The sequence below is a fragment of the Eublepharis macularius genome, chromosome 7 (genome assembly GCF_028583425.1).
Source record: "Eublepharis macularius isolate TG4126 chromosome 7, MPM_Emac_v1.0, whole genome shotgun sequence".
NCBI lineage: Eukaryota > Metazoa > Chordata > Lepidosauria > Squamata > Eublepharidae > Eublepharis > Eublepharis macularius.
The window spans coordinates 11177553-11205275 of record NC_072796.1 but is presented as its reverse complement, the minus strand read 5'-3'; the positions used below and the strand labels follow the sequence as shown (position 1 = coordinate 11205275).

The window sequence follows — 27723 nt, the reverse complement described above, 5'->3', positions numbered from 1 at the left end:
ACGTAAAGCCAAGCACTCGCATTCTTCTAATTTTTGAAGGATTGGCTCCAGGATGGTAATCCCTTTTTGACCTTCTTGGTCTCCACGAATTGTCTCACCACCTTTGTGCTTCTCTTTGTTTCTGGGGCAATGAAATAATTATTATGGCTTGGCTGTCTTCTTGGAGTGTCACACTTCCTTCTGAAGCCCCTGACCAAATGCTGACGGAGTTTAATTAATCCAGGGGGCATCCCTGAGAGTAATTTCCACCTTTGAATAAGGCTGAGTTGCAGAGTTTGGGGCAATTCCCCCACTCACTGATATGCTGAATTTAATAGCATTTTCCTTGTGGTTGCCAAACTGTTTGGCAGTGTCTCTGTGTTGTATTCCATCCTGAGCATTTGATCAAAGATTAAAGTGAGGAATAAGTGAATTTCTCTGGCTCCATTCTGTCATCATTTCTTTGATTATCTGTGTGTAGATGTTCTGTACTTCTTTATTTCCCTCCAGTGTTTCATCCAAAAATACATATTTCATTTTGCGATTTGATGTGACATTTCATATGTTTCCCTGAGGTTGGATATACGCGTCTGTGTGCGCGCTTTGGGCTCACACACTTGGGGCTTACATTTAAAATGTAGCATTTGAGTGGAAAAAGCAGGTAGCTGCTGGCTGGGCTGTACCACCTACTGGCTTCTGTGCAATCTGGCATTGCTTCCAATGAGGAAGCTGAAGCTGGTGATGTAAATATATATTAAAATAATCACTTTGGAGTGGTGAAATGAGGAGAGGGGAGGGGGAAAGCAGTTTGATCTGGTGTCGTTTAGTGTTCCTGTGGAGAAATTTTGCAATAGGCAGCATTGTGACCATCCCTAACTGAAGGCAGAGTCGCCTTTGTTCATTACATAATTACTCCAAGACACAACTCTTTAGCAGAAGTTGCTTGGATTTGTATCAACTGCAACCTATCAGTTTCTCTGTGGAATGGCCTGCTTGAGGAGGTCAGGAGAGCCCCCACTCGCCTGGCTTTCCGCAAACAATGCAAAACCGAATTATTCAAAAAGGCTTTTTACTCAGATAGGAGTGCAGTATTGTAGAGAGGGGGTCCCGGATGTTTTGCTAATGAATTAGGGACCATAAACTTCACCACTGTGTTGCCTTACATATCTTTTGCTTTAAATATGTACTCCTACCTGCACTTCATGTTGTCTAATGTCAGTCCTAGAATTGATTATGTTTTGTTTCAGCAATCCTTCAGCCCCGCATTGGATCCTTGCTAATGCTGTGTCTTTGTAAACTTGTATTCATTTACCCTATGACAGTGATGGCGAACCTTTTTGAGCCCAAGTGCCCAAACTGCAACACAAAACCAACGTATTTATTTCAAAGTGCCAACACTGCAATTAAACCTTAATACTGAGGTTTTAGTTAAGAAAAAAACAACTCATACAGTTGTCCAAACTAATTAACATCTCTCTCTTTCTCTCTCTCTCTCACTCACTCACTCAGGAGCCACGAATGAAAATAAAGCAAGTGAAATCAAAGCAGTTTACCCTTCTTACACCAGCAGCCCGGCTTGCAGTCAGTCAGTCAGTGTCTCTCTCTCTCTCACTCACTCAGGAGTCACGAACAAAACCCATGTGATCTCTGTTCAGAGCTACCAGAACTCCGTTCCAGCGCATTCCCCCTCCAAATGAGCCCTGGACCTAGCGATCCAGCGACTTGGCTCGCGTGCCCACAGAGAGGGCTCTGTGTGCCAGCTGTGGCACGCATGCCATAGGTTCACCATCGCTGCCCTATGACATTGTTTATGGAAATGTCCTTGACACTGTATGGAAATGCCTGCCCTTGTCCTTGCTACTGATTGTACTAATCTCAAACAATGGAATCTGCCTTGAGTCTCAGTGAGAAAGGTGGGCTATAAATGACATACATACATACCTACATACATACATAATAAGAACAGTGGGAAGCAAATCTGAAGCTTTTATTGCAACACACTGGTTGTTCCCTGCATTTCTGATTTTCATGTTATATTTCAAGACCTACAAGATAGTGTCCCCTGAGGGAACAACTACACATTATGGGGGGACGTAGAGGGGCTTTCACTGCATTCTTTCCTAGTAATGCACAGCTGAAAAAATGTGGGATGTGACATGCATTTCTGTTGTTGTTCCTGATCTGCTTAATTGGCTGCTGTTTACAGGAGTTGGGAAACATTAAAGCAATATTAGTGCAATATTGTGCTTTAAAATGTTTACATGTTTTGAGGGAGAAGCAGGTTGTTGGTACTTCTGAGCCTTTTTTGGCAATGTGTAGATTGGAAATAATGGAGTTCAGTCTGTTGGATGCTGAACTGCTTTCGACGAAAGAGAGTTAAAATATTTCAAAAGCAAGGAAACCCAATGCTGGGTAATTCTTTACTGTTGTTGACTTGTAGCCTTAACTCATGAGTTTTTAAACTGCACTGAGATATCCGCAGTCGATCCCACAAGCCGCATATAAGGTTTACTCATGATGAAGCTGAATCGGGATGCATAAAACATATTATTTCTCTTCAGTGTTTTCACACATCGGCTGTTGCAGTAGTATTCCACTACACAACTAGATTTGCCTGTGGGGACCAGACAATCCAGTTGGAAGTGACTGCACGCAACAGTACGACAATATCCAATGATGTGTGGATGTTAAGCTTACATCCTTTGTTTCCACATACCCACATTTCATACTGTGGTTAGGCACATACATGTTTAACTTTGGGGGCAGGGCAGTACTATGGTCCCATGAAACCAGTGGCTGATAACACTGGTGCAGCATCAGCGTTGCGTAGTGGAGAGCCCGTGTGCAGCACATGGGATAATTTGGCAAGATCATCAAATGGTCCCACATTTATTACATTAACTATTGAAATGTCTTTGAAATTGACTTTACTGACTCACACTGCGTAATCCGCCCTGAGTCTCAGAACGGTGGACTATAAATAAGGCAAATAAATAAGTAACTTCCATGGTAGCTGTGATGGACTGCATGTTTTAAACAGCCTGTAAGTGCTGTACACACACAGTGCAGGACTGTTAAGGGTTAATTTCTCCCAGAAACAGAGAGCCTTGAGTGACAGGCTACTCCAATGAATCTTATTGGGTAGTATGAGCTGAAAGTATACCAGAATGTTTCAGAAATACAAGGGAACCAAAGCCTCAAAACAGAAGCCTCTAAATATTTATGAAAGGCATAAGAAATGAAGTCTGTGCATGTTCTGATTTTATCTGAGAGAGAGAGAGAGAGAGAGAGATAGAGAGAGAGAGAGAGAGAGAGAGAGAGAGAGAGAGAGAGAGAGAGATATTGAATTACCTCAGAAATTTCAACCCCTGATTTCACCTGATCTTTCCCCTCTAAAGTAAATAAACTAGTTAGTTATTTTGGTAATTTTAAAAATGGCACTGGTGCCATTTCTGTTGTTTATGGATAAGGGAATGTCATAGTAGCATCTTGGGCTCTCACCACTGAAAGCCTTAGTCACAGAGGATACTCCACATTAACCATGCATGGAAGGAACCTGGCAACACGGAGATAGCAGAATTATCCCAGAATGTCACTTTACCTAGTATGTGGACAAAATACTACCTTTCAGCTGTAAAGATGCCACAGGGCTCTCCACTTTGGCACAATACCAGAAACAGACATATTTCAGTGCTCCTTCTATACAGGAGTTTAAATCTCCCTTGCAGTGCCAACACGGACAGCCTATGAATATCCATCCTTTGTTCCTCACCAGGATCTTTGCATCCAAGCCAGCATCCTCAAATACATGGGCAGCAGGGAGGTTGGGAACTTAAGGAAAGATGGAACTGACATTGTTTTTTATTGTCCAGTCAGTTTATTGAATCACAAATGGAAAATTGTTGTGGGAGTTCTAGCAACCTGATAGAAGCGAATTAGTGGAAAGCACATGTTACAGCGAACACAAACATGTTTAATTCTTATGCATTATTTGACTTGTAGTACTGGCAAGGCATTGGATTCAATAAAACATATGAAGACCATGAATATAGCTGGTTTCCCCTGTTTTTTGGACCTTGAAAAAGCTTTTAATAGGCTGGAAAAATAATTTCTTCAAGTTTGGCTAGGCTGACTTAATTTTGTAAACATAATTTACAAATGGGTATACATGTGTATCCCATAGCAAAGATTCTGATAAATGATTTTGAATTGGAATATTTATTTATTTAGAAAATTTGTATTTAAGATAAACTTAATCTATTTGTGGTTATCTATCTATAATTTCTAGAAAAGATTTTCTGTTGTGAACATTTTAGTATCACCTTTTGCCTGTGCACTCACTCTCTTCATTTACTTTTTAAAATGTTTATACCCCACCTTTCTTGGTAATTCAAGGTGGCTTGCAATAATAGTTTTTCTTTTAAAATCCATTTAAAACCAAAATAAAACAACAGCCCCCAAGTCTTTCCCCCACAAAGATGCCTGCCCTTCGTACCCCCTCAAAAACCCGGGCAAACAAGTGAGCCTGGTGGAGCTTCCTGATTATCTCCAGGGAGGCCCCCCCTCATTTCCTCAGGGAGCCCATTCCACAGAGCAGGAGCCATGATGGAGAAAGCCTGGACTATGGTTGAAGCCAGATGGGCTACCCTATGTGGTAAGGTTGACTTTTCGGCTTGGAGCATATGAGCTTTGTTCTACTTTACTCCAGTGTTGCGCCTCTGATGTAGGGCCAAGCTAGATGTGTAAGTTTTTAAAGACTCAGGTTCCCTGCAGCTACATAGCAGCTTTGGGAAATAGTTGTTACAAATAAAGGAGAGCCCAAACAGCCTCAGAATGCCTCTGTGGGGAAAGAGGGTCTCCTTCCTCCCCTGTTGTCATTTTCTTATGTCAAAACAGCAGGGGAGGGGAGGTTTTTCCCTGTTTTTTTCAGCACCAAGTGGAGTATTCTATGCACATGGAGCAGTAAAAACAGGGGAGGAGAAACCCCCCCTGTGCTATTGTAACAAGGGAAATGCTTGGGTGGGGGGCAGGAGCCTCTCTTCTGCTGGCAGAGGCATTCTGAGGCCCTGTGGGCTCTCCTTTATTTTTTAACAGCCGTTTACTCTTTAACTGCTGTATGGCTGCAGAAACCCAAGTTGAGTCCAGGGAACCCAGACTTCTCAACTCTTTAAAAACCTGCACGTCTAGAGAGACCTATAGTAGGACCAGAGAGAAAGGCCAAGTGGTGTGTACAGGGAATCTACATGAAAGACTAACATAATCAGCATTTAGATGCTGACAATATGGGGTGAACACAGATGACCAGCTACAGTACCGCTATATCTGTATATAGTGCACAGTGGGAACGAGTGAACTGGCCCTGCCCTCTGCTCGTCGTGTTACCAGGTCTCCTTACAGTCCCAGCGGGAGGCACTCACCTTCTATATGTCGCTTGCGCGCGCTCTCCCACTTCTGCACAATGACATCACTTCTGGTGAAGACAGTTCCAGGTGACGTTATCATGCAGGCACATGCGCATTTCACAGCAGAATGATTTGGGCCCCGAACGGGCCCATTTTGGCCCATTTTGGCCCGTTTGGGGCCCAAATCACCCCACTGCAAAATGTGGGAGTGCTCTTGGGGCAGTGCAATGATGTCACTCCTGGGAAGTGATGTCATCATGCCACACCAGGAATGCACCTGGAAGGCCCGTTCCCATGCCTTTCCCCCTGCCAGTCAGGTGAGTGGTGGCAGGGGGCAGAGGGTGAAAGTGGGGGATCTCCCGCTACCACCGGGGGACTGGTAATCCTCTCTTTTGTGACTAGGACTCCTGCCCTGCCCCCACCTACATGTGTTCACTTGTGAATACAGTGCCTACACAAATGCAGTCTGTACGCTGATTGGCAGTACTGCTTTTTTATTGTCTCTGTGATCATGAACCATGCCTATAGCTTGTGCATGCAGGGGAGCTGTGCCTATGTGCAGTGAATATGTGTAGCTGGAGCCAGCACCTGGGCTGCTGCGTGGTTGCTTGATCACCTATATTAATTGTACATTGTTACTCCTCTATGTTCTCATATGTGGTGAAGCTGGAACTATTATTTTATCCTCACTCTTTCTACAGGGTTTGTGTTCATAATCCCAAGTTAGTGATAATGAGATTCTGTTGACCTATAAAGCCTGAGGTCATCCTTGTTTGTTAGCTTCTGTTTAGTTATAGCGCATTTCCCCCATCTTCTCTTCGGGATTTATCTGTTTCATTGCATGTTCTTAGGTTCTCTTTTAGAGATTGAAGCAAGAAACTTCAGCTTTAAGAAGTCTGAAGCTATAGCTGCATGTCTAGGGAGTTGTGGGTGAGGGTGTCACACTCTGTGCACGTGGCACGTCCCCCCCCCCCGTGGATGTTCTAAAGGACAGGGTTTCTTGGCTGTGGTTTATAGGGTGCTTATAAGAACTGCAATTGGCTGCAGACTCAGCTATGCCAGTCATGTGTAGAGAGAGTGGAAGGAGCCATAGGGAAGGGTTTGTTCTTTACTCAGTATGTGTGAAATAGGGATATTTAGACTTAACACTCATTCTTAAAAGCCCAACATTAAGCAAATGCGGGGGATTGGATTCTGCCTTATTCTGAATTAGGCCATTGGTGTCTCAAGGTCAGCCTTGTCTCCACTGACTGGCAGTGTCTCTCCAGGATCTCAGGCAGAGGTCATTCACATCATCTACTACCCAATCCTTTTAACTGGAAATGCCGGGGATTGATCTTGGGACCTTTTGCATGGCAGGCAGATGCTCTTCCATTTAGCCACATTCCCTTCTCAAATACTGGGAATATGGATATTGACTAAGCTCCACTCTTCCCCTGAGACACCCTCTAGCACTGCCCATTTCTGACACCTACGTTGACACAGCTGTGGCATCATTGAGATATTATGTAGGTATATATTCATGTTATGCTGGTATGAGCTTCAGTTGCCATCCTAAGCACTTTAGGATGATGTTTAGTATCCTAGAGCCAAACAGAAATTAATTTTATAATGGCTCCTTGGCTTCCAGCTGGTGCCATTTGGTAATGCAAAAGGCTTATGAACTGAACAGCCAGTGATTTGGGACTCTGCTGTACGGCTGTACTTAATTTCAAATGAATGGCGTTTTCACTGTTATAGTATTGGAGCGTTTTCTTGAAATATATTAAATAAATTGGGCTTTTTTTCTTTGTGATTTTGGATCACCTCGATAGAAACCAGCCCATCCTGTAATTCTCCGTCTCTGTTTTCAGCTGAGAATAGCTGGGGTTCTTAAATGTAATTTCAAGTCATGTAAATTTCTTACCCAAATAGGCAATTGATGTACAGTCAGTCCGCTAATCAAGTATTTCTTGAAGCAGCATAATGAAGGCAGGTGTTGTTTTTCCTCTTTGCATTGGTTAAATTGTAAGTTTTCCTTTCTTTCTGTTTTCAGGAAACCGAAGATCACGTGGCATTCTTAATAACTGTTCCAACAGCTCTGGCAATCTTCTCGGCCATATTTATCCTTGCCTGCATAGAGCCCTTGTTCAAGAAGTTCCTTCGCGTTTTCTCCTTAGTAGTCTGGGTGTGTCTGGTTGCCATGGGATACCTCTTCATGTGGTTTGGAGGAATCATCTGTCCTTGGGACCAGGTAGGTCTGTTTTTTTTTTTTTAATTTGAAATTTATTCCTGTTGGCTTTCAGAGGAGCAAACTATATGCTTAGATCCAGCAACACGCGAGTAGAAACATAAATGGGCTTAGTGCTGTTTTGCTTGCCCAGGATCTTGTGCAATACCCAGCACATTCATCCCTATATAGTATAGTGCCCAGAAACTGATTGCACAAGATTCTGCACAAGTGGAAATGCAAGTGGAAGATACAATGCGTTTGTTTTAGTGCAAGCGGCTACCACGGACCTATTGTTCCATATCTTCTTGCACAAGAGCTCTAGCACCAACAGAAATTTTGCATTGGGTCCAACTAGAGATGGGCATGAACTGAAATATGAACCAAAGTTCATCACGAACTGGGCCGGTTTTTAGTTTGCGAACTAGAGGTTTCATCGGAGCTCATTTCTGATGAACCACAGTGAACGGCTATGATTTTTAGAGTGGTTCGTATGGTTCGTTTTTCAGTTCGTCACTGCAAACAGCCTGGTACCAATCAATCTGTTACCTAGGCAACCGGGAGATGGGCTTTCTGCAGACCTTCTGCAGCCCCGGAAGTGATGAACTGACAAACCAAATGAACCGATTCATCAACCGATTCATCATCAAGTTCATGGCAGTTCATGGTTCGTGAAACACCTGAGCCTGCTTGCGGGGATGGCGGAATATAAATATGATAAAATAAAAAATAGATAAAAATAAACCACGAACCACAACAAGCTGCCGGTTTTTCCAGTTCATGCCTGCCTCTAGATCCAACCTTTTGCCCGATAGGAAAGCTTCTAGTGGAAAGTATTGCAAATCTACAAAATATTCTTTGGAAAAAGAGGATTTTTAAGTCTCTGGAGAGATGGTGCCATTCAGGGTCTATAGAGAAGGATTTGTTGTTAATTATTTGTTTTGGTTTTGTTACGTATTGTTTTAGTTGTGTACTGCCTTTGACAGTTTAGGAGAGGTGGGATAATCATTTTTAAAATAAATCAACAAATACATAACCAATAATGACCTTGCTAAGCTGGTGATCTGACTCTAAGGCAGCTTCATCTGTTCAAGTAGGGAACATAGTTAGAAATATTGATGTCAATTATTTGAATTTTCATAAAATATGAATTGCAGTCCAGTGGAAGGTCTCTTCCACAAGCACAATCCAAATGAGTGGCAGTTCTTGCATGAGTGCATACAGGTAGCTGTTTATGATGTGATTGCTCTTTAAATACATACCAGGCAGATAGCTTTAACAAAAAATGCTTTTCATCTTGAGTGTCTGGACAAATGACAGGGGTATAGTTCTCTTTAAGTCAGCTGACCACCTGGTTGTGTCACATGATACTCCAGTAATTTGGCTGCCCACATGAACACATGTACACTGTATGCCCTTCCTTTATTTACAGCAAGCAGGGCTTTTTTTCTGGGAAAAGGTGGCAGAACTCAATCTGCTCGCCTCCCAGGCCAATTTGGGCCAGATCCTGGCCGTTTTGGGCCCATTTGGGCCCATTTTGGCCTATTCAGGCCTGAAACAGCCAGGATCAGGTTGCTGCGTTGCAGGGGAATGTTCACCCACCTGGCAGAGGCCCTGATTTTGGCTGTTTTGGGCTTGATCCTGGCCATTTTGGGCCCATTTCGGCCATTTTGGGCCTGAAACAGCCAGGATCAGATCCAAAAGGGCTAGGATTGGGCTGCTGCCAGGCCGGGGAGTGTTCCCCCACACAGCAGTGGTCCATTCCAGGCCAAATTGGGCCAATCCTGGCCATTTCGAGCCCCTTGCGGGCCTGAAATGGCCAGGAGTGGGGGGGCAGTTTTGAGAGCTGCCAGAGCATTCCAGCAGAAAAAAAGCCCTGACGGTAAGCCAGTATGCCATACAGTAGAACCTAAAGAGATGGGTGGGTTTATGTGATCGGTTTTGTAGCAGGAAATACTACCATAAGCTAGGAAATCCTTTGATAACTTGTTAGAATAAAGATGTCCCATTGTGCAACACATACAGTGGATGAAACATAAAGGCATTTCATGTGACTGAATCTCTGGATCGTACCAGAATTGGCACACACATGCATACATAAGTTTTCATGAGTCAAAGCTCACTTAATCAGAAGTTTGAGTTGTCGTGTCTAACTTCAGTGAGCAGGTATTTGGTTTTAGTTCTTAAACCTGTGGACCTTTGCACATTGGAATCCTCTTCCACAGATTATCCCGCAGTCAGTCCGTGCTCCGTTAACATCTGTGGTCATATGGCCACATACTTGCATAAAGCTTCCACCCTCTTTAGGGTGAGGACAAAATACATTTAATCAGGGCTTTTTTTCTGGGAAAAGAGGTGGTGGAACTCAGTGGGTTGCTCTTGGAGAAAATGGTCACATGGCTGGTGGCCCCGCCCCCTGATCTCCAGACAGAGGGGAGTTGAGATTGCTCGGCGGCGCGGAGGGCAATCTCAACTCTCGTCTGTCTGGAGATCAGGGGGCGGGGCCACCAGCCATGTGACCATTTTCAGGAGTTTCCGGAACTCCGTTCCACCACGTTCCTGCTGAAAAAAAGCTCTGCCTTTAATCATAGAATGGTTCCCTTACTGTTCTTAAGAACCCCTTGCCTGTTTATAGAACTGAAGAGAACTTTCAGAATTTGTTTTAGTTTTGTGATGCATTTGTTGACAGACTAAAACTTACATGAGAGAGAAGGAGAGAGAGAAGAGACAAATGTGCTGGATAGCTGAAGAGCTTGCAATTGGGTTGCTCAGGACAAGCTGTGTTCTGATGTTCAACTCTCAAAAGACATTGTGAGTAGAGAAGACGGTGCATATCTTTTGTTGAAGTAGCATAGTTGGACATTGTCAGAATATCTGGCAATCAGCTTTTAAGCAACTGCCGGATAATTTCTTGCCAGCTGCACACAGCAGGACCTCTTGGTCTATGACTGCTGTTCAATGACTCAGTTGGAATAAATATGCATTAGTGGATTAAAAATGAAATGTGTCCAGTCTTCAGGCCAATTCGTACTATACAGAGTCCTTGTGGACTTCATGAGAACTTCGAATTCCATGCCTCCCTGGTGCACAAGAGCCTTATTCTGATTGTGGCACACATGGAGAAGGGACTTCCTCCTCCTCACCCATTCCCACCTTGTGTCATTCATTTATACACACTGAAATGGCCCTGAGGAGTTGCCATGTGCTGTATTAGGGAACTTGTGTGTAATGACAACTACGCGCTAGTTTCCATGTGACTTTATGGGGCAGTTTCATTTTGCAAATACAGCATGCTGTGGGGAAGGCTGAATTAGCTCCCTTTTCATGCATGCCACTGTCAAGATTGGACTATAGACCCTCCATGCACCTGAAAGTCACAGAAGTCATGGTACACATGTGATGCAGAGTCCGGATGGTGGGTATGAGGACTCCATCATGAGGTTTTTAGGGCAAGAGACAAACAGAGAAGGTATGCCATTGCCTGCCTCTGTGAAGCAGCCCTGGACTTCCTTGGTGGTCTCCCACCTAAGTACTAACCAGGGCTGACCCTGCTTAGCTTCCAAGATCTGACCAGATCTTGGAACACACAGCTGTTCCAGTTGAAGTAACTTTATTAGAGATCCGTTTAGTACAAGGTTCATAGACAGTGAAACTGGCAGAAGTGACATAGGTAAGACTATCTGTGTAAGGCAGGAATAGGGCATATTCCCGCCTTAATTTGGGTCATTAGCCGGGGGGGTGGGGTTGGGGGGTTGGAATGAGACATTATTTAGAGCAAGAGGAGTTAGCCGTGTTAGTCTGTAGTAGCAAAATCAAAAAGAGTCCAGTAGCACCTTTAAGACTAACCAATTTTATTATAGCATAAGCTTTCGAGAATCAAGTTCTCTTCGTCAGATGCCTGATCAGGCATCTGACGAAGAGAACTTGATTCTCGAAAGCTTATGCTATAATAAAATTGGTTAGTCTTAAAGGTGCTACTGGACTCTTTTTGATTTATTTAGAGCAAGTAGTGAGAAAGATGGACTTATCTCTGATTCTCAGGAAGAACACACCATGAGCCAGCTTTGGCTGGTTGTCAAAGACAGAGCGAGAAAGTAAACATTGCGAGATAACAGGCACGGAACAATAAAGAACTTCCCCCATTCTCAGGAGCCATAGGTAGAACACATACATTCATGGCAGATATGCAGGAGGCATATATGACAGGTTCCTTGCTCATCACATCCTGGGTAATAGCTTTGTGAAACAGGGTACGGGGTGAGGAATTTGCCCAAGACCACACAGTAAACTGGATCTCCTGCATTGAAACCAGAGGCCACTTAAAAAAAAAATACAACATTTTGTTTTGTTTTTTTCTTTTGCTCCTGTGGGCAGATCGTGATTACTCATTAGGAAACGTGAATCCATTGTTCATTCTCGTCCTCCATGTAAATGCTGTGGAAATAATACAGTGGGCATATTTAAACTGAATATCTTTTCCACTCTATATTTCATTGTGTCTGTGGGTGACTTTCATGAGAAATGAAATCAGACCATTGTATGCTTTGGTACAGGTGTGGATTCAGTTCTGGTTCAGGTTAGCAAGCTTCAGTAATAAGTTCGGTCTAGAGGTAGGCATGAACTGTAATATGAACCAAAGTTCATCACGAACTGGGCCAGTTCATAGTTCGCGGAACCAGTGGTTCGTCAGAGGGCATTTCAGACTAACCACGATGAACCGTGAAGATTTTTAGGGCAGTTTGTTTGGTTCGTTTTTCAGTTCATCACTGCAGACAGCCTGGTGCCGATCAATCAGTTTCCTAGGCAAATGGTGCGGGGCGGGCGGGGGGGGAATGGGCTGTCTGCAGACCTACTGACCCAGACGTGACGTATTCACAAACCAAACCAACTGATTCACAAATCGTGTAATTTCATGGCAGTTCATGGCTCGTGTTTCATGAAACATGACAAACCACGAGCCACAATGAACTGCTGTTTTCCCAGTTCATGCCCATCTCTGTTTTGGTCCTATTGGAAAATGTTCCCACGGGAAATTAACACTGCAGTGCTGATTTGCAGTGCAGTGTGGAGGAACTAAATGTCTTCCACTTGATGTAACTAAGACCTGATTCTCACTGGTGTAAAGGGAGAGGTGGTGCTAGAACTTGTCTTCCTGCTACCTACTTTTCTGTATTGAAATAGGGTTGTTTTTTTAGTGATGGAGCTTTATTTCATGGAAGGCCCCAACTGCCTTCTGGATACAGCACAGACACAGATTTACCATTCTAATAAGAACCAGAGCTAAGGTTCCAAACAGAGAAGAGGAAGATTATGTATCTTCTCCTGTTCACAAGATGCAAATTGGAGGCTTATGCAGCCTCAGGTTTGCCTTGGGGCTGTGCAGGTAAGGGAGCAGGGATTTAACCCATCATCTCCAGCTGGTTTTGTCTCTTCTGCTCTGCTGTTAGCATTTTAAAGGAGAAAATACATATTTTTAAAAGAAAAGCTTTTCCTCCAGAACAAGGAACTAGTTTCGAACAGCAAAACTGTGCATCGGTTGGGTTAAACCTCTCTCCCTTTGCATCACGACCATGAGACAAATTGGAACTTCACAAACCTGCAATTTGCATTTTATGGACAGATTAAGGAAGTGTCTAGAGCAAGTGTCTCCCTGGGTACTTGCAGCACAAGAGTTTGCAATAGATTGGGCAGGTGTCTGGATTCCACAGTGATGCTTACTAATGACTTTAACCACACACACAGACTCTGCCTCAAGCCTTTATTCAGGCATACAGAGCTCAGCTGACTCCACTCCTCTCAACACCGCTTCTTTAAGAGGAAGTTAGTTATTAAGTATTGAGATTTCAGCTCATGGAAACATCTTTATTGAGAACTGGGAGCAGACAGACAGCACAACCTCAACATGAGCCAAATATATACACACAAACCTTGCCCCCATGATAACCAGCAACCAATAGGCACATGAAGCTAGAATCCTTATTTTGCATTAACTATATATAAAGTAACTTATTTACAGTGCTGTGATTGGACTTTATTGTACAGTATGGATTGGATGCCGCCAGCAGAAAAACAGCCAATAGCAATGAGGGCTTCAGGAACATAGAATCATAGAATCATAGAGTTGGAAGGGGCCATACAGACCCTCTAGTCCAACCCCCTGCCTAGTGCAGGATCAGCCTAAAGCATCTCTGACAAGTATTCATCCATAGGCTCAGACAGAAGCTCAGTCAGTATGTAACATTAAGGCTGTTCCCTGGCCCTTCCTCCCAAGGCCCTCCTTTATTCCCCTCTGAGACTTCTGCCTCCTTGAATGTCTGTGGCCCTGAGTTGGTGCCTGGCACCCTGGATCCACCTCTCCTCTGTGATCAGGGGTCTCTTTTCTTCCCCAGTGTCGATGCTTCCACAAGGCAGCACCCGCTCCTCCCTATGGGTGGCAAAATGCGGGTGTCTCTTTCTCCTCATCAGCCTGGTAAGTGCAGCCTGACTGCCCCCTGTCCAGGACCTTAACAACAACAACAACAACAATAACATTTGATTTCTATGCCACCCTTCAGGACAACTTAATGCCGACTCAGAGTGGTTTACAAAGTATGTTATTATCCCCACAACAAGCACCCTGTGAAGTGGGTGGAGCTGAGAGAGCTATGACTGACCCAAGGTCACCCAGCTGGCTTCAAGCAGACGAGTGGGGAATCAAACCTGGTTCTCCAGATTAGAGTCCTGCCGCTCTTAACCACAACACCAAACTGGCCATGTCAGGGCTCTTGCCATGGCCAGACTTGGGTCAGGTTGCCAGCAGAGGCAGTTTGCCATGGGGAACCTCTGCTCAGGTGGGCTCCCAGCTACAGGGGCACCTGCCCATCTGCTTGAGCCTGAAGTGTCAGCTGTAACATTAATGAAGCATGCATGGAATAATGAGTACTTCAATACTGGATTTGTAAAAATTGCTCAAATTCGCCTTATTTAATTTCTATCCATCGCACCCTTAACCTTTAAAGCAGCAGGGGTTAGTCCTGCTTATTGGTTCCAATCTGTTTAGACAAAACTAAAATGTGTGTAACAATAAAAACCCTCAACCGGATATTAGCTTTGTGTTCACTGCTCTGGATTTCCTTCCCTCAGCCACTACTCCCCACCACATAGGATTCCAGAAGTGTATTTTCAGGGTAAACTAACTGCCTGCCACTTGTCACCCTTTCCCAATACTGTGGAGTGGCAAGGACGTGGGCATTTTTAAAACTGCTTTTAAAGTATAGTTGAACGCTCAAAAATGAAATGAAAATGAAGACTATTACATGCCTTGTGAAGTCTGAGGCTGCATTCAGATACCATAATAACTTGCAATTTATCTTCTATTGCAGACACCCCTTCCCCCTTCCCCAGAATGAATAGGTAAAGAGAAAAAGCAACAGGGAGAGAGAGGCTTTTTAAAATATATTTTATTTCAAACATACAAACATTAATTGTACGCTATGATAAAATAAAAACTACATACATTCATTTACGTGGAACTTACTTAAACCTACTCTTGACATTTCACTTCTATTTAGGTATCTTATTCTATCTTTACCATCTGTCTTCATAATTAATAACACTTTTTTTATGAACGTGTATTATCTCACTCTTTCCTTCTACCATTCTCTTTATTAATTTAATTTTGTTCTTAATTTTAAGCTATATAATTTTAAAAAAGCTTTCCATTTATCTTGAAATTCTAAAGTTGGCCCATTATGTATAAGAGAAGTTAATTTTGCCGTTGTCACGTACTCATTTGATTTATTCTTCCATCCCTTCAAGTCTGGGTATTTCATCGCTTTCCAATTTGCTGCAAATATTACTCTTGCTGCCGTCACCATAGACTTAAATAGTTCACTGTGTATTTTTGCAATTTTACTTGGTAAAATATTTAATAGCATATTTTTGGATCCACCGGAAAATTGAATTTTAATATCTTTTGCATTTCTTCATGTATCTCTATCCAGTGTTTTCATGCCTAGGGAGAAAGAGTCTTGAGCGCCTGCTCACTTTCTCCTTCGTGGCCTCCAGACCACCCCCCGTAGTTCATCTAGTCCACCATCCTGCTTCACACAATTGCCCTGGAGGGTCAGAAAGCAGGCCACAGAGGCCTTTGAGCGCTGACATTCAGAGGTTTGCTTTCTCTGAATGTGCAGCTTCCCTTTAGTTGCCATGGCTAGTAGCCACTGATGGACCAATCTTCCATGAATCTATCTAACTCTCTTTTAAAGCCATCTGTGCTTGTGGCCTCCTTTACTACATTCACTGAGTGAATTCCACAATCAAATTATTCATTGAATAAAGAAGTACTTCCTTTTGTTTGTACGGAATCTGTTGCCCATCAAATACCACAGATTGTTACCATGTTACTGTATTTTGATCTGGAGAACCAAAGCTTATTGAGTCGAAAGAATTTTAAAGAGAGCGCTGGGAGTGTTCAGATACGGTATTTCAACAGAACCAAAGTAAGTCCTCCTAAGTGGTAACATTTGCAGGAAATAATATGAACCCAAATTTGGGGGAAATTAATAGGGGGGAAATTCACTGAATTGAATTATCAATTCACTTGAGAAGCCCTGCTTGGGTTTAGTTGTCCGTCACGTGTTCTGCCGAACACAGGTCAAACTGCAAGAGGTTACTTGAAGTTGGATGTTTAATTTTCGTGTTAGGGGAGGGTGTATGCTCAAGTCCACAGCCTAAAGGAAATGGTTTGTTTATGTTACTGTGATGCCTTCTGGGGGGAAGGGAGACGTCATACCTGGGTCCATGGGGGTCTTGAAAGCATCAATCCAGTCACTGCTTTCATGTACAGTTTGTTTTATTGGAAGTTGACCAATCCAAGCACCTGAAGGTGTGTTTAGCTTCGCTCTCCTCATGGTTACAATCGGGGTCATTTTGTAGAAAAAGAGCTGGAGGAACTCATTAGCATAACTCATTAGCATATGCCACGCCCCTCGACATCACCAGAAATGTGTCATTAGCTCAACTGATTTGCATATGCCACACCCCTTGACATCACCTATCCTGGCTGATTTGGACCCAATCCTGGCCATTCAGGGCCGAAATTGGGCCCAAAATGGCAAAAAGGGGCTGAAAAGGGCCCCAAAATGGTCAGGATCGGGCCATTGATGAGCAGGAGAGTGATCCACCACCAGTTTTGGCCCCAATCCAGGCTGAAACAGGCCCCAAATGGCCGAGAGTCAGGTAGGCAGGGCCACCTGACATGTGACCTCTTTGGGGAACTGCCGGAACTGCGTTCCTGCGCATTCCCCCTCGAAATGAGCCCTGGTTACAATGCGTTACAAGGGAGACGAGCCACAGCCCTGTAACTGTCTCCTTGCCTCAGAATCTGTCACCCTTTCCCTGTCTCCTCCTTCTTCCCCCTTGGTTTCCGTTTTCTGCCTCTGCTCCTGTGCCCTCCCCCTCCATGCAATCCCCTCCCCTTTCCCTTTCCTCCCTTTTTATAGCACCAGCATTGCACCTAGTCCTTGAATTAAGCTCCACCCTCCCCTTCTCTGTTCCCTGCTCCGTGGCCAGTTCCTGTTCTCCGTAGCCACCCCCTGTCTTAACCCCCCCCAGGCCTAGATAGCCGTTGCTCCCCCATCCAGACTCCCCCACTGGCTCCATGCCTTTGGCAAACTGCCAGAGCTGTCTTGCTGCTCAAGCTACCCTGGCTGCTGCCTCCTGCCCCTGGTCCCAGCCTGCTCCACCCAGGTGAGCATTGCTGCTCTGCTCAGGTGTATGTCCTGCCCCACCAAGTAGGTCATCGCCATATAGTCCACCACAAATACGTACTATGGTCTCCGTTAATGTCATTAAAAGCTAAATGACTAAATACTTGCCTTAGTTTCCAGCTGTTGAAAGAGTTTTGGCAATATATTGGGGGTGTGTGTGTGCGTGAGAGAGAGTCTTCAATCTTGAAATACACGCCCTCAAACTTTCTTCTGCACCGGCTGTGTAAAGCACCCATATGGTTCATAGAGTCTCCAACAAGTCTGTTCCAAAAAGATATCCTGAGTTTTGAGGAGGAAAAAGCATCAATCATTGACATCTTCAGTTTTGAGAGATTCTGTATAAGAGAGGAAAGAATTTCTAAAGCCTTTATGTAAAGCATAAAGATCAAGGTAATCCAAACTATGATATTCCCCATTACTATGTATGGATGTGAAAGTTGGACAGTAAAGAGAACTGACAGGAAGAAAATTGATTCATTTGAAATGTGGTTTTGCGGATACCATGGACAGCCAGAAAGACAAATAAGTGGGTTCTAAATCAAATCAAGCCTGAATTCTCCCTAGAAGCTAAAATGACAAAACTGAGGCTATCGTACTTTGGTCACATCATGAGAAGACAAGATTCTCTGGAAAAGTCAATAATGCTAGGAAAAGTGGAAGGCAGTAGGAAAAGTGGAAGGCAGTAGGAAAAGAGGAAGACCTAAAATGAGATGGCTTGACTCAATAAAAAAAGGCCTGTCCTCCAGTTTGCAGGATCTGAGCAAGTCTGTTAGTGATAGGACGTTTCATTCATAGGGTCATCATAAGTCGTAGGTGACTTGACGGCACATAACACACATATGTGTAAAGCAAATGTTTAGGAATTTCAATGAATCTGATGAGGTGCGTAAATGGATTTCAGGTAGAAATGAAGCAATTTGAAACCAGTAGTAATTGGACATTTTTGGGCTCCTACTCCACTCAGTAAAAGGGAGGGCTCTCTCCAGCCTTAGGAAAGTTGTCCTGAGGGAGGAAGATTTTCTTCCAGAGGAAGACTTCTCACTTAGTTGAGTGGAGAGGTGGGATGGAGTCTGTTCGATAGGACATAGCATCTTTTTTCTGGGTGACTCTCAATACAGTTCCATCATGGGCAAATATACCTGTGGAGAACTTGTGGGATTTACATCTGAGACACCAACTGGTTGCACTTGTTAAGCGGTCTACCATGTTAGTTTGAGGGAGCTGCTCAGACATTGGTTTGTAGCATGAAAGCTTTTCAGTGGCACATGAAAATGGGCAAAGTTTTTTCAACTGCTTTTTCTACCTCTAGAACAACAGAGTGAATTCCTAAATATAACTCACCGTTTTTGCCATTTCTAGTATCAACAGGCCCAAGAGCACCTATTAGGCATCCATGGTTAACTATGGATTTGATTTGAACCTGGTTGTCTCAGGTCTTAGAGCTAAACTACAAGAGACTAATTACACAAGGACATGCATGCAAAGATCACTCCTCAGAGGGTTTGTTAACTTCCTCCTCACCTCCCGAAGGCTCTGTCAGTTTCACCTCCCCTTCTAGGAGGCAAAGAATAAACCCTCTGGGGAGCGATCTTTGCTGGCTCTGTCGAGAGGGGAAATTGACAAAGCCTTCCGATCTGTCTTTTAAAACTCAGCTTCCCAGCTAACATTGCAACTCCCTTCACTTGAGCATTCTCGTGTAATTTGTCTTTTGTAGTTTAGCTCTTAGCTCAACATTCTAATTTCTACACGCCAGCCCTGAACTGCCAGCCCAGCAGTGCCGAATGGGCCACACCAGCTGCCACTAAATAAGGTCTTGTGCCTCAAGAAACACAAGGCAAATGGGAAAGATAGTCAGGAAGGTTAAAATAGAATAGACCCCAGCAGGGCTTTTTTTTCTGGGGAAAAAGGTGGTGGAACTCGGTGGAACTCAGGACCGCACAGTGACATCACTTTTTTTCAGCCGGAACACGGTGGAACGGAGTTCTGGCACCTCTTGAAAATGGTCACATGGCCTCTGTCTGGAGATCAGGGGGCGGGGCCACTGGCCATGTGACCATTTTCAAGAGGTGCCGGAACTCCATTCCACCGTGTTCCGGCTGAAAAAAAGCCCTGGACCCCAGCTCCAGATAAGCATGCTCTTATTCTTGCTTATGGCTGTCTGTTTCAACACGAATGGAAGCCAAGTCTTGAATTGTTTGCCTTCAGCTTTCTAGGAGTCTGAGAGGAAGCTAAATTTGACATGTTTGCCAGTACCATTTTGCCTGTTATTTTCTTGGCTATTTTCTTTTTCCTTTTGTTAAATTCCAGCTCTCTTTGTAAAAAACAACAACAACAAAACCCCCAGAACTTTTCCTTCTCAACTTAAACATTTGTCTTATATTTTCTCCTGCCCTTTGCCATCCAGTCTCTGCTTTGCTTTGTGAAAGGCAGATGGCCTCGCCTTTCTCCCAAAGAGCAGAATAAAAGGGAAGGGACCAAGGAAGATGGATGAGAAAGAGTAACAAAAGGGAAGTTTTTGAGTTAGATCCGATGACAACTCTGAGGCAACATCCAATGTTTATTTGCAACCTATTTTCATTACACACTGAAAGCTTTAAGATTAATGTTCAGAATCTGAAGTTGTGTGTAATAACTTCTTCTTGAATCTTGCCTTTGGGGACATATTTTTGTGAGCAACGATTTTCATCTTTATGTAGTGGGTCGGCTTTATTAAAATACATTAAATCAAAATGAGTTTTCAGAGTTGAGTCCTGAGATCAGCACTTGCTGTGCAAACTGCACCAAGAAACCAAGCTCCTTCTGTGTAGGGGTGAAAATCAGCTTGGCACTAACTGAGCGGCTGCATGTCCTTAATTGCTATTTCATGTATTCCAAGTGTGATACTTGTTTTTGATATAGCTGGGCAAGGGGAAGAATTTAGTGTATTTAAAAATAAAACTGCCACCTCCCCCTTTCTGATCCTAGCTGTGAGAAGGGCAGGTGGGCATTGCCACCTGCTTTGCTCCTCATCCCAGCTTGGTGAAGGCAGGGGGCGGGCATTGCTACCTGCTCCGCTCCTGATCCCAGCTGGGTGACGGGAAGGCGAGTATTGCCACCTGCTCCGTTCATTATTCCAGTTTGGTAAACGCTGAGAGTGGGCACTGCCACCTGCCCTGCTCCTGATCCCTGACTGAAAAAGAGGGCTACACGGGAACGAAACGTGCCCCATGAAATGGATGCAGGAGCCGTTGAAACTATATGAATAATCATACTGAAATGGAATGAATGACCACGATGTGGTTTAAACTATTCCGTGAGCAAGTGTAAATGAAACAGGAACCAGCTAGCATCCTGTCGGAACGACCTATAGTCAAAATGACCCACAGTCAGTTTCATTGACCCATAAACTTTGGGTCTAGTGGATATCATCTGCTGACAGTCGTGGCCCTGGTGGAAGGATCTTCTTCTTCTGAATCTCGTCTAAGGTGACAAGGAAAGGAGATTTTAAATCTTATGGGAGAGTGCTAAGCATCTACCGGTACCTAAACGAAAGCTTGGACTTCTTTTTCGTTGAACAATAGAGACTTTAACAACAGCTGATAATATTAATATTTATTATGATATTTATGGAATGATGTGTTTATTGCTATTTATGAATATTTATTCGTGGTCTATGATGTTAAGTATATATATTTATATATGTAGGAACAGTTATTACTGGAGCTTGGGAATATATTTGGTATTATTAGATTACTTTTATATTGAGCACTTTGCACTTTATTATTATTATGTATATGAAAATTAAAAAATTTAAAAGTTATCGGCTCCTGATCCAAGCTGGGTGAAGGGCAAGTGAGCATTGCCACCTTCTCCGCTCCTGATCCTAGCTGGGTGAAGGCAGAGGGTGGGCATTGCCACCTGCTCTGCTGCTGATCCCAGCTGGGTGAAGGTGGGGGATGGGCATTGCCACCTGCTCTGCGCCTGATCCCAGCTATGTGAAGGCATGTTGCTGGCATTGCCGCCTGCTCCACTCCTGATCCCAGTTGCTTCATGGCGGGGGATGGGGGTGAGCATTGCCACCTTCTCCCCTCCTGATCCCAGCTGGGTGATGGGAAGGCGAGCATTGCCACATGCTCCACTCATTATTCCAGCTGGGTGAACGCTGAGAGTGGGCATTGCCACCTGCTTTGCTCCTGATCCCAGCTGGGTGAAGGGCAGGTGAGCATTGCCACCTGCTCCGCTCCTGATCCTAGCTGTGTGAAGGCGGGGGCGGGCATTTCCACCTGCTCCACGCCTGATCCCAGCCTGGGCTTTCTGCCGTGGTGCTCTCTCTGGAGGTCTGGCTGCCTCATCTGGGCTTCCCTCCACAGCAGTGCCCTCTGGTGGCTCACCAGGATAGGAAGTGAGTTGTCTTGAATACGCTTAGCCTTTTATATAGTAGGATATTTACAATGCATAATGCACCCAATGTTTCGTCAGCATCACAATGAGTTTTTTATGGGTGTATGAAAGTAGCATAATTATTCCATCTACAAAAGCTCATTTTCCTCTTGGCACCTGTAACTCCTTTTGTTGTCTGAGTCTTACAGCCCTCTGAAATGAACAAAGTAGTGCCAGATAATGTTGGCAAACCCTATAAGTGAACGGAGGAAAATACTTCTTTTGCTTGGGTGCTCAGAACTTGAAGTAAGATATGTAGCTTTTCATAGCAGCTCCAGACCTAGCCTTAATTATTACCTTTTACCTTATAATCAAAAAGTTTACAGAGGTTCATAGTGCAAGGTGTTGGAATCCATGATATACCCTGCCTTTGGAGTCCATTTCACATACTCCATAAAGAGAGGCCCTAATTTGCTACCATCTAAATACTCAGTAGAGAGGGAAAGTGACATGGTATAATCTAATCTTGTGAGATCTCGGAAGCTAAACAGGGCTGGTACTTGGATCATTTACCACCAAGGAAGTCTCTGCAGAGGAAGGCAAACCACTTCTGCTTCTCACTTGCCTTGAAAGCCCCTTGCTGGGGTCTCCATAAGTCAGTTGTGTCTTGACAGTACTTTACACACACATATGTACTTAGCAGACACTGCCAATTGATCAGGGCTATCTAATTTGTAGTTTGTGTTTTTGTGAAAGAGAGAGAGATATGTTTGGTACACTGATGCAGTATAATTTTACATGCACAATTGAAATGTTCTAGAGACGTTAGAGATTTGGATAGTGTGGTATCTCATTGCTTAACCGTCTGCTTTTGTGAACTACTTGAATTAGTTTTGGTGTTAATATTTGAAATTCTCATTCTTATTGTTCTATATTGAGGCTTCAGGGCACCATGACACCCTGTCTCAAGTAACATTTAGTAATCAAGTAACATCTAGTAATCAAGACATCAAGTAATATCATAGCTTTGATTTGGTGGTGTGCGTGTTTGTGTGAGTGATCTATCTGTGTATGATTCCATGTTGGAAGGGGGGTGGAATCCAGAGCAATAAATCAATAAATTATTCTCTATGAATGAGTACTTTGGACTTAAAGGTGCCTTTCATAATTAAATGAATTTAACATTCATATCATCCTGGTACAGAGGGAGTTACTGTGCTAAATAGTTGTTGTATTACATAACTTTATGCAATTAAGTTATTGGTTGCCAGCACTCACATGTGGTACCATGCTAAAGGGCATACTCTAGACTAGACATGGGCATGAACCAAAAAAACCCCCCAAACCACATGATTAGTTGTTTGTAGCATTCCACGGAACCTCGAACCACGAACTTCCAACCTTTTCCCAGTTTGTGGTTTCTTCTTCCATGGCATTTCAACCGCCTTGCACCAGCTGCTGAAGCCAGTGTGGGGCGTTTGAAACAGATAGCCCCTTCTGCTGCCCGCGCAGCAGTAGAATGGGGCTATCACTTTCACAGACCCCGCACCAGTTTCAGCCCATCTGCTGATCCCAGCGCGGGGTCTGTGAAACTGACAGCCTCTTTCTTCTGCTGCCAGTGCAAACGAGCCAGCCACTCCGTACGGAATTTTGTTCCGTGGTTCATTTCGTGACCATCTCTACTCTAGACTTCATTCTGGCTGGGTGGATGCCAGCTTTTGCCATATGTCCATTATGAATTTATTTTTGTCAGTTTCTGGTAACTTGTGCCACATAAAATTGGCCCTTCAAGGAGCACGTTGCAGCATAATCTCTGGACTCTGAATGTAAAATGATCAAAGTTAATGCAATATATTCCTATGGTAGCTTGTTTTAATCATTTTCCTTTTCCCAAAACAAGTTGCTAATTCTTCACAGACCAGGTCCTTATTGAAGTGATACAGCTGTGCCACAGGACAGAGGAGGTTAGGTTTTGGGGAGGGGGTGTGTGGTATTTGGCAGTTTGGGTGCAGGTGGACTGTGGCTGTGTCCATTGGCAGCCCCAATCCCATGTCTTTCTGTGGTGTGGAGGTCTTCCCCACGGTAGAAAGACAAAGTGGTGTGGCAGGAGAACCACCTTTGGGGGGGGGCATAAAATGGCCCCCCAAAGTGGGATCAGCTTGGGCCTTGGTGGAGGGTGGGAGGACAGGTAGGAGATGGGCCCCTGAAGGATGGGGGCATTTTGCATGCAAAATGCCACCCCTAGCCACACAAGCCTCTCTTATTTCCCCCATAGGAAATAATGGAGAAGGGGGGGGGCTAAGAGCAGCATCTTTGGGAGGCCATAAAATGCCCCCCCCAAAAGTGGGATCTGCTTGAGCCTTGGTAGAGGGAGGGAGGACAGGTAGGAGATGGGCCCCTGAAGGTTGTGGGAATTTTGCATGCAAAATGCCACCCCTAGCCACACAAGCCTCTCTTATTTCCCCCATAGGAAATAATGGAGAAAGGGGGGCTAAGAGCAGCATCTTTGGGAGGCCATAAAATGGCCCCCCAAAGTGGGATTAGCTTGGGCCTTGGTGGAGGGTGGGAGGACATGTGGGAGATGGGCCCCTGAAGGTTGGGGGCATTTTGCATGCAAAATGCCACCCCTAGCCACACAAGCCTCTCTTATTTCCCCCATAGGGAATAGTGGAGTGGAGGTGGATAGGGGCACCTTCTTTGGGAGGCCATAAAATGGCCCCCCCAAAGTGGAATCTGCCTGAAACTTGGTGGAGGGTGGGAGGACAGGTGGGAGCGGGTCCCCTGAAAGTTGGGTGCATTTTGCTTGCAAAATGCCACCCCAAGCCACCTAGAAAGATGACTTGTTTTTCCCCATAGAGAACCATGGAGAGTGTAGGAGGATGGGGGCACCTTGTTTGGGGGGGCATAACATGGCCCCCCAAAGTCCAATCTTTCTGAAACTTGGGGGGGGGTAGTTAGAGGAGAGTTAGGAGAAGGTCTTCACCAAGTTTGGTGAGATTCGGACAGAAAATGCCCCCCCCCCGACTCCTGGAAAGCCGGGAGGTTTTCTCATTGAAAACAATGGCCGAATCAAGCCAAAACGCGAATACCAAAACGGCTTGCCGATTCGGTATTCCCTGAATACCGAAACGGTTTCCTGATTCAGTTAAAACCGAATCAGGTTTAACGAAACAGGCAGGCCTTGCACACCCCTAGTAATGACTCGGTGCTTGCACAGGGGACTACCTTTTTTAAAAAAACCTCTTGGGGTATATACACATAAGGGCCAGGGTGCCACTGCCAAAGTGCACTTCCAAATGCAATCATTCCTGCGGAAGCCCAACAGAACCAAACTGTTGCCTCCCCCAACCCCAGTCCCCCCTGAGCATGCTGACCAGCCACTTTCTATTGTTCCCAATGATGAGTTCTTTTCAGAGTTATTTCCCAGGGACACATACACACAGGGCAAGAATGCCACAGCCGAGGTGAACTTCCAAATACAAGTTCGTCCCTGGGGAAGCCCAACAGAACCAAACTGATGCCCTCCTCCCTCAAACCCATGTGCCCCCTGAGCAGGCTGCTCAGCCACTCTCCATTGTTCCCTATGAGGACCAGCTTCACACCAGAGAATCATGTCTATTCCACCCAAACCAAACTGAAACAAGGGACAGTCTTGCAATTAGAAGCAAACTGAAGCAAGGGAATAGAATCCCCTCAGAAACAAAGTGGAGCAAGGGGACCAACATCATACCAGAGAATCACATCCATTCTACTCAAATCAAACTGAAGCAAGGGACACTCTTGCAACTTAGTCCATCTGCTGATGGGTGGAAACCTCACAAGAGATTGCAAGGTGGTCTCCTTCTTTGCACCAATGTTCTCTATCCTTGCCTCCCTCCCTGTGGCACTGTGGGGACTCATTGCAAGGAACACACAATTTGCAAGGCATAATTACAGCAAATCAAACTGCTACTGCTTCTTGTGTTCCATAAGTTCCTCCAGGCTGTTCAGCTATGGGGTAAAACCATTCAGATAGCCACAGACAATATGGCCTCCAGGGAGGAGGTATGGGCTCTTGCACCTTCTATTACATTATTCTCCTGGTCTTACCTGTTCACATTGTCAGCTTGCTATTCTTCCATTAGTCTGTCGGCACAGGGACTATGAAGAAAAGGACAAAAGGTTGCTTGTAACTGATGAACCTCAGGCTGGTTGCTCACACGTTCCATTAAAGTGAGGTCCCATGAAGCCAATGTCTACTTCTCCCTTAGTCTGGCTACTTCTTCAATTTTTCTCTTTAAATAAGCCTTCCTGTCCCTTATCTGCTGTTGATTCTGACTTTGGAAAGGCATATTCAGAACAGCTTCATGCTTACACTATGACAAATATATCCGTTGATTTCTGTCTTTTTAACAGCAGTGGGCAATTATTCTTGCCAGGCCGGGTACAAAACTCTCATTAGAAAGCAGAAAACACTTTCTTCTTCATATGATGAAGTGTTTCAGAAAGCAGGAGGAGGAGAAGGATGAGCCCCCAAAAAGTGCAAGTGCTAAAGAAAAAAAGAGCAGGGAGGGGGAGATGCAGTTCTGTTATAATAACATTAATAATAATAACATTCGATTTATATACCGCCCTTCAGGACAACTTAATGCCCACTCAGAGCAGTTTACAAAGTATGTCATTATTATCCCCACAGCAACAGACACCCTGTGAGGTGGGTGTGGCTGAGAGAGCTCCAGAGAGCTGTGACTGACCCAAGGTCAGCCAGCTGGCTTCAAGTGGAGGAGTGGGGAATCAAACACAGCTCTCCAGATTAGAGTCCCGTGCTCTTAACCACTATACCAAACTGGCTCTCTATTATCAGTTTGCTTTGTCTGAAGAGTAGCATCTTATAACCCAACCTTATCTCTTCTGAGTAAATCTTCTCATTTATCTCTTGTTAAACTTAGTTTTGCAAAAATCAATGCAACATTATCAGGTGTGCGTTTTTGACCTTTGGGATGTATAAGTTTAAACACTTGCTTAATCTCTTCAGCACCGATTTTGAATTTGGGCAGCTGACTGTTCCCCCTGGGCTCAATTAGACAGGACGTCTGACTTGAGTTGAGTTGGGGATTCCCTCGACTCATGTGACACACAACATTGGGGAAATCATGTTCCCATGCGCTTTGGGCCTGGATTTGCCTTGCAGTGTAGGGGAGGGGCATCAGTCTTTGGTCATGATAATAAGGGCAAGAATAAAACGAAACTTGTAAGTAACGCTTATGTACTATTATTAGCATTCCACTATACTCCCCCATATCCATTTTATTCAGTTGAAATGTTAACTTACACCTGTGTAATGTAAAATCCATAGAATATACATAACACATATAAAAACATATGGCATTAGAAAATGGGAAACCATTAACACCAGAGTTTCAAAATACATGTTGCATCCCCCTCCGCTGCAATCTGTCGATTGTTTGCTTATACTATTTATTTTTTACGGCTTCTCATCATCCTAGCCAAAGGCTCAGTTGGTGAGAGTGACTTTTCATTACATGATATCGTGCCAGGAGCTGTTTCTTGAAAATAAAACAGCACATCAGATACAGCTGAACAGCTGCAAGTGGCGCCAGTCCCTACTTTTAATGTGGTTTGAATATCTTGGGTGAGATGCTGCTTTGCTCCAGGAATTCCAGTTTGGAGATCACGGCCTCTGGGCAGTGGATTAAATCTGCCTGGTCACGCAGCTGTCTGCTTTGTGTTTCAGACATGGAGGGTGAACTCACAAATTGAACATCCAAAGGAAGTGTCAATTTCAGCTGGCTTTGTGAGAGTGGTGGGAGGAGGAGACCGTAGACTCTTTGGAAAAAATTGAAAGTAGATAGAGCTGTTTATGTTTGTTGTCTTCTCTTTATGCTGGCTAGACCTTTTTTTAAATCCTATGCAGCCTGGTGTGTGAGGGTGTGGTTAATGGGGTAGACATAAAACAACCAGTGACAAGTCTCAATCCCAGTGTGTTTGCTGTGGCCATTCTGCCAAGATTGGCTGTAAAAACCCA

At 44.3% G+C, this 27723-nt stretch overlaps 1 protein-coding gene across 1 annotated transcript in view; it reads left to right on the top strand.

The window, feature by feature from the left end:
- The window catches only part of ADCY2 (adenylate cyclase 2), a 205317-nt gene that overhangs the window by 22233 nt on the left and 155361 nt on the right, over positions 1 to 27723 (top strand). Inside the window, exon 2 of the mRNA XM_054984696.1 lies at positions 7417 to 7614. Within this exon, the coding sequence (XP_054840671.1) occupies positions 7417 to 7614 (198 nt within the window). The remainder of the gene's footprint in view (positions 1 to 7416; positions 7615 to 27723) is intronic.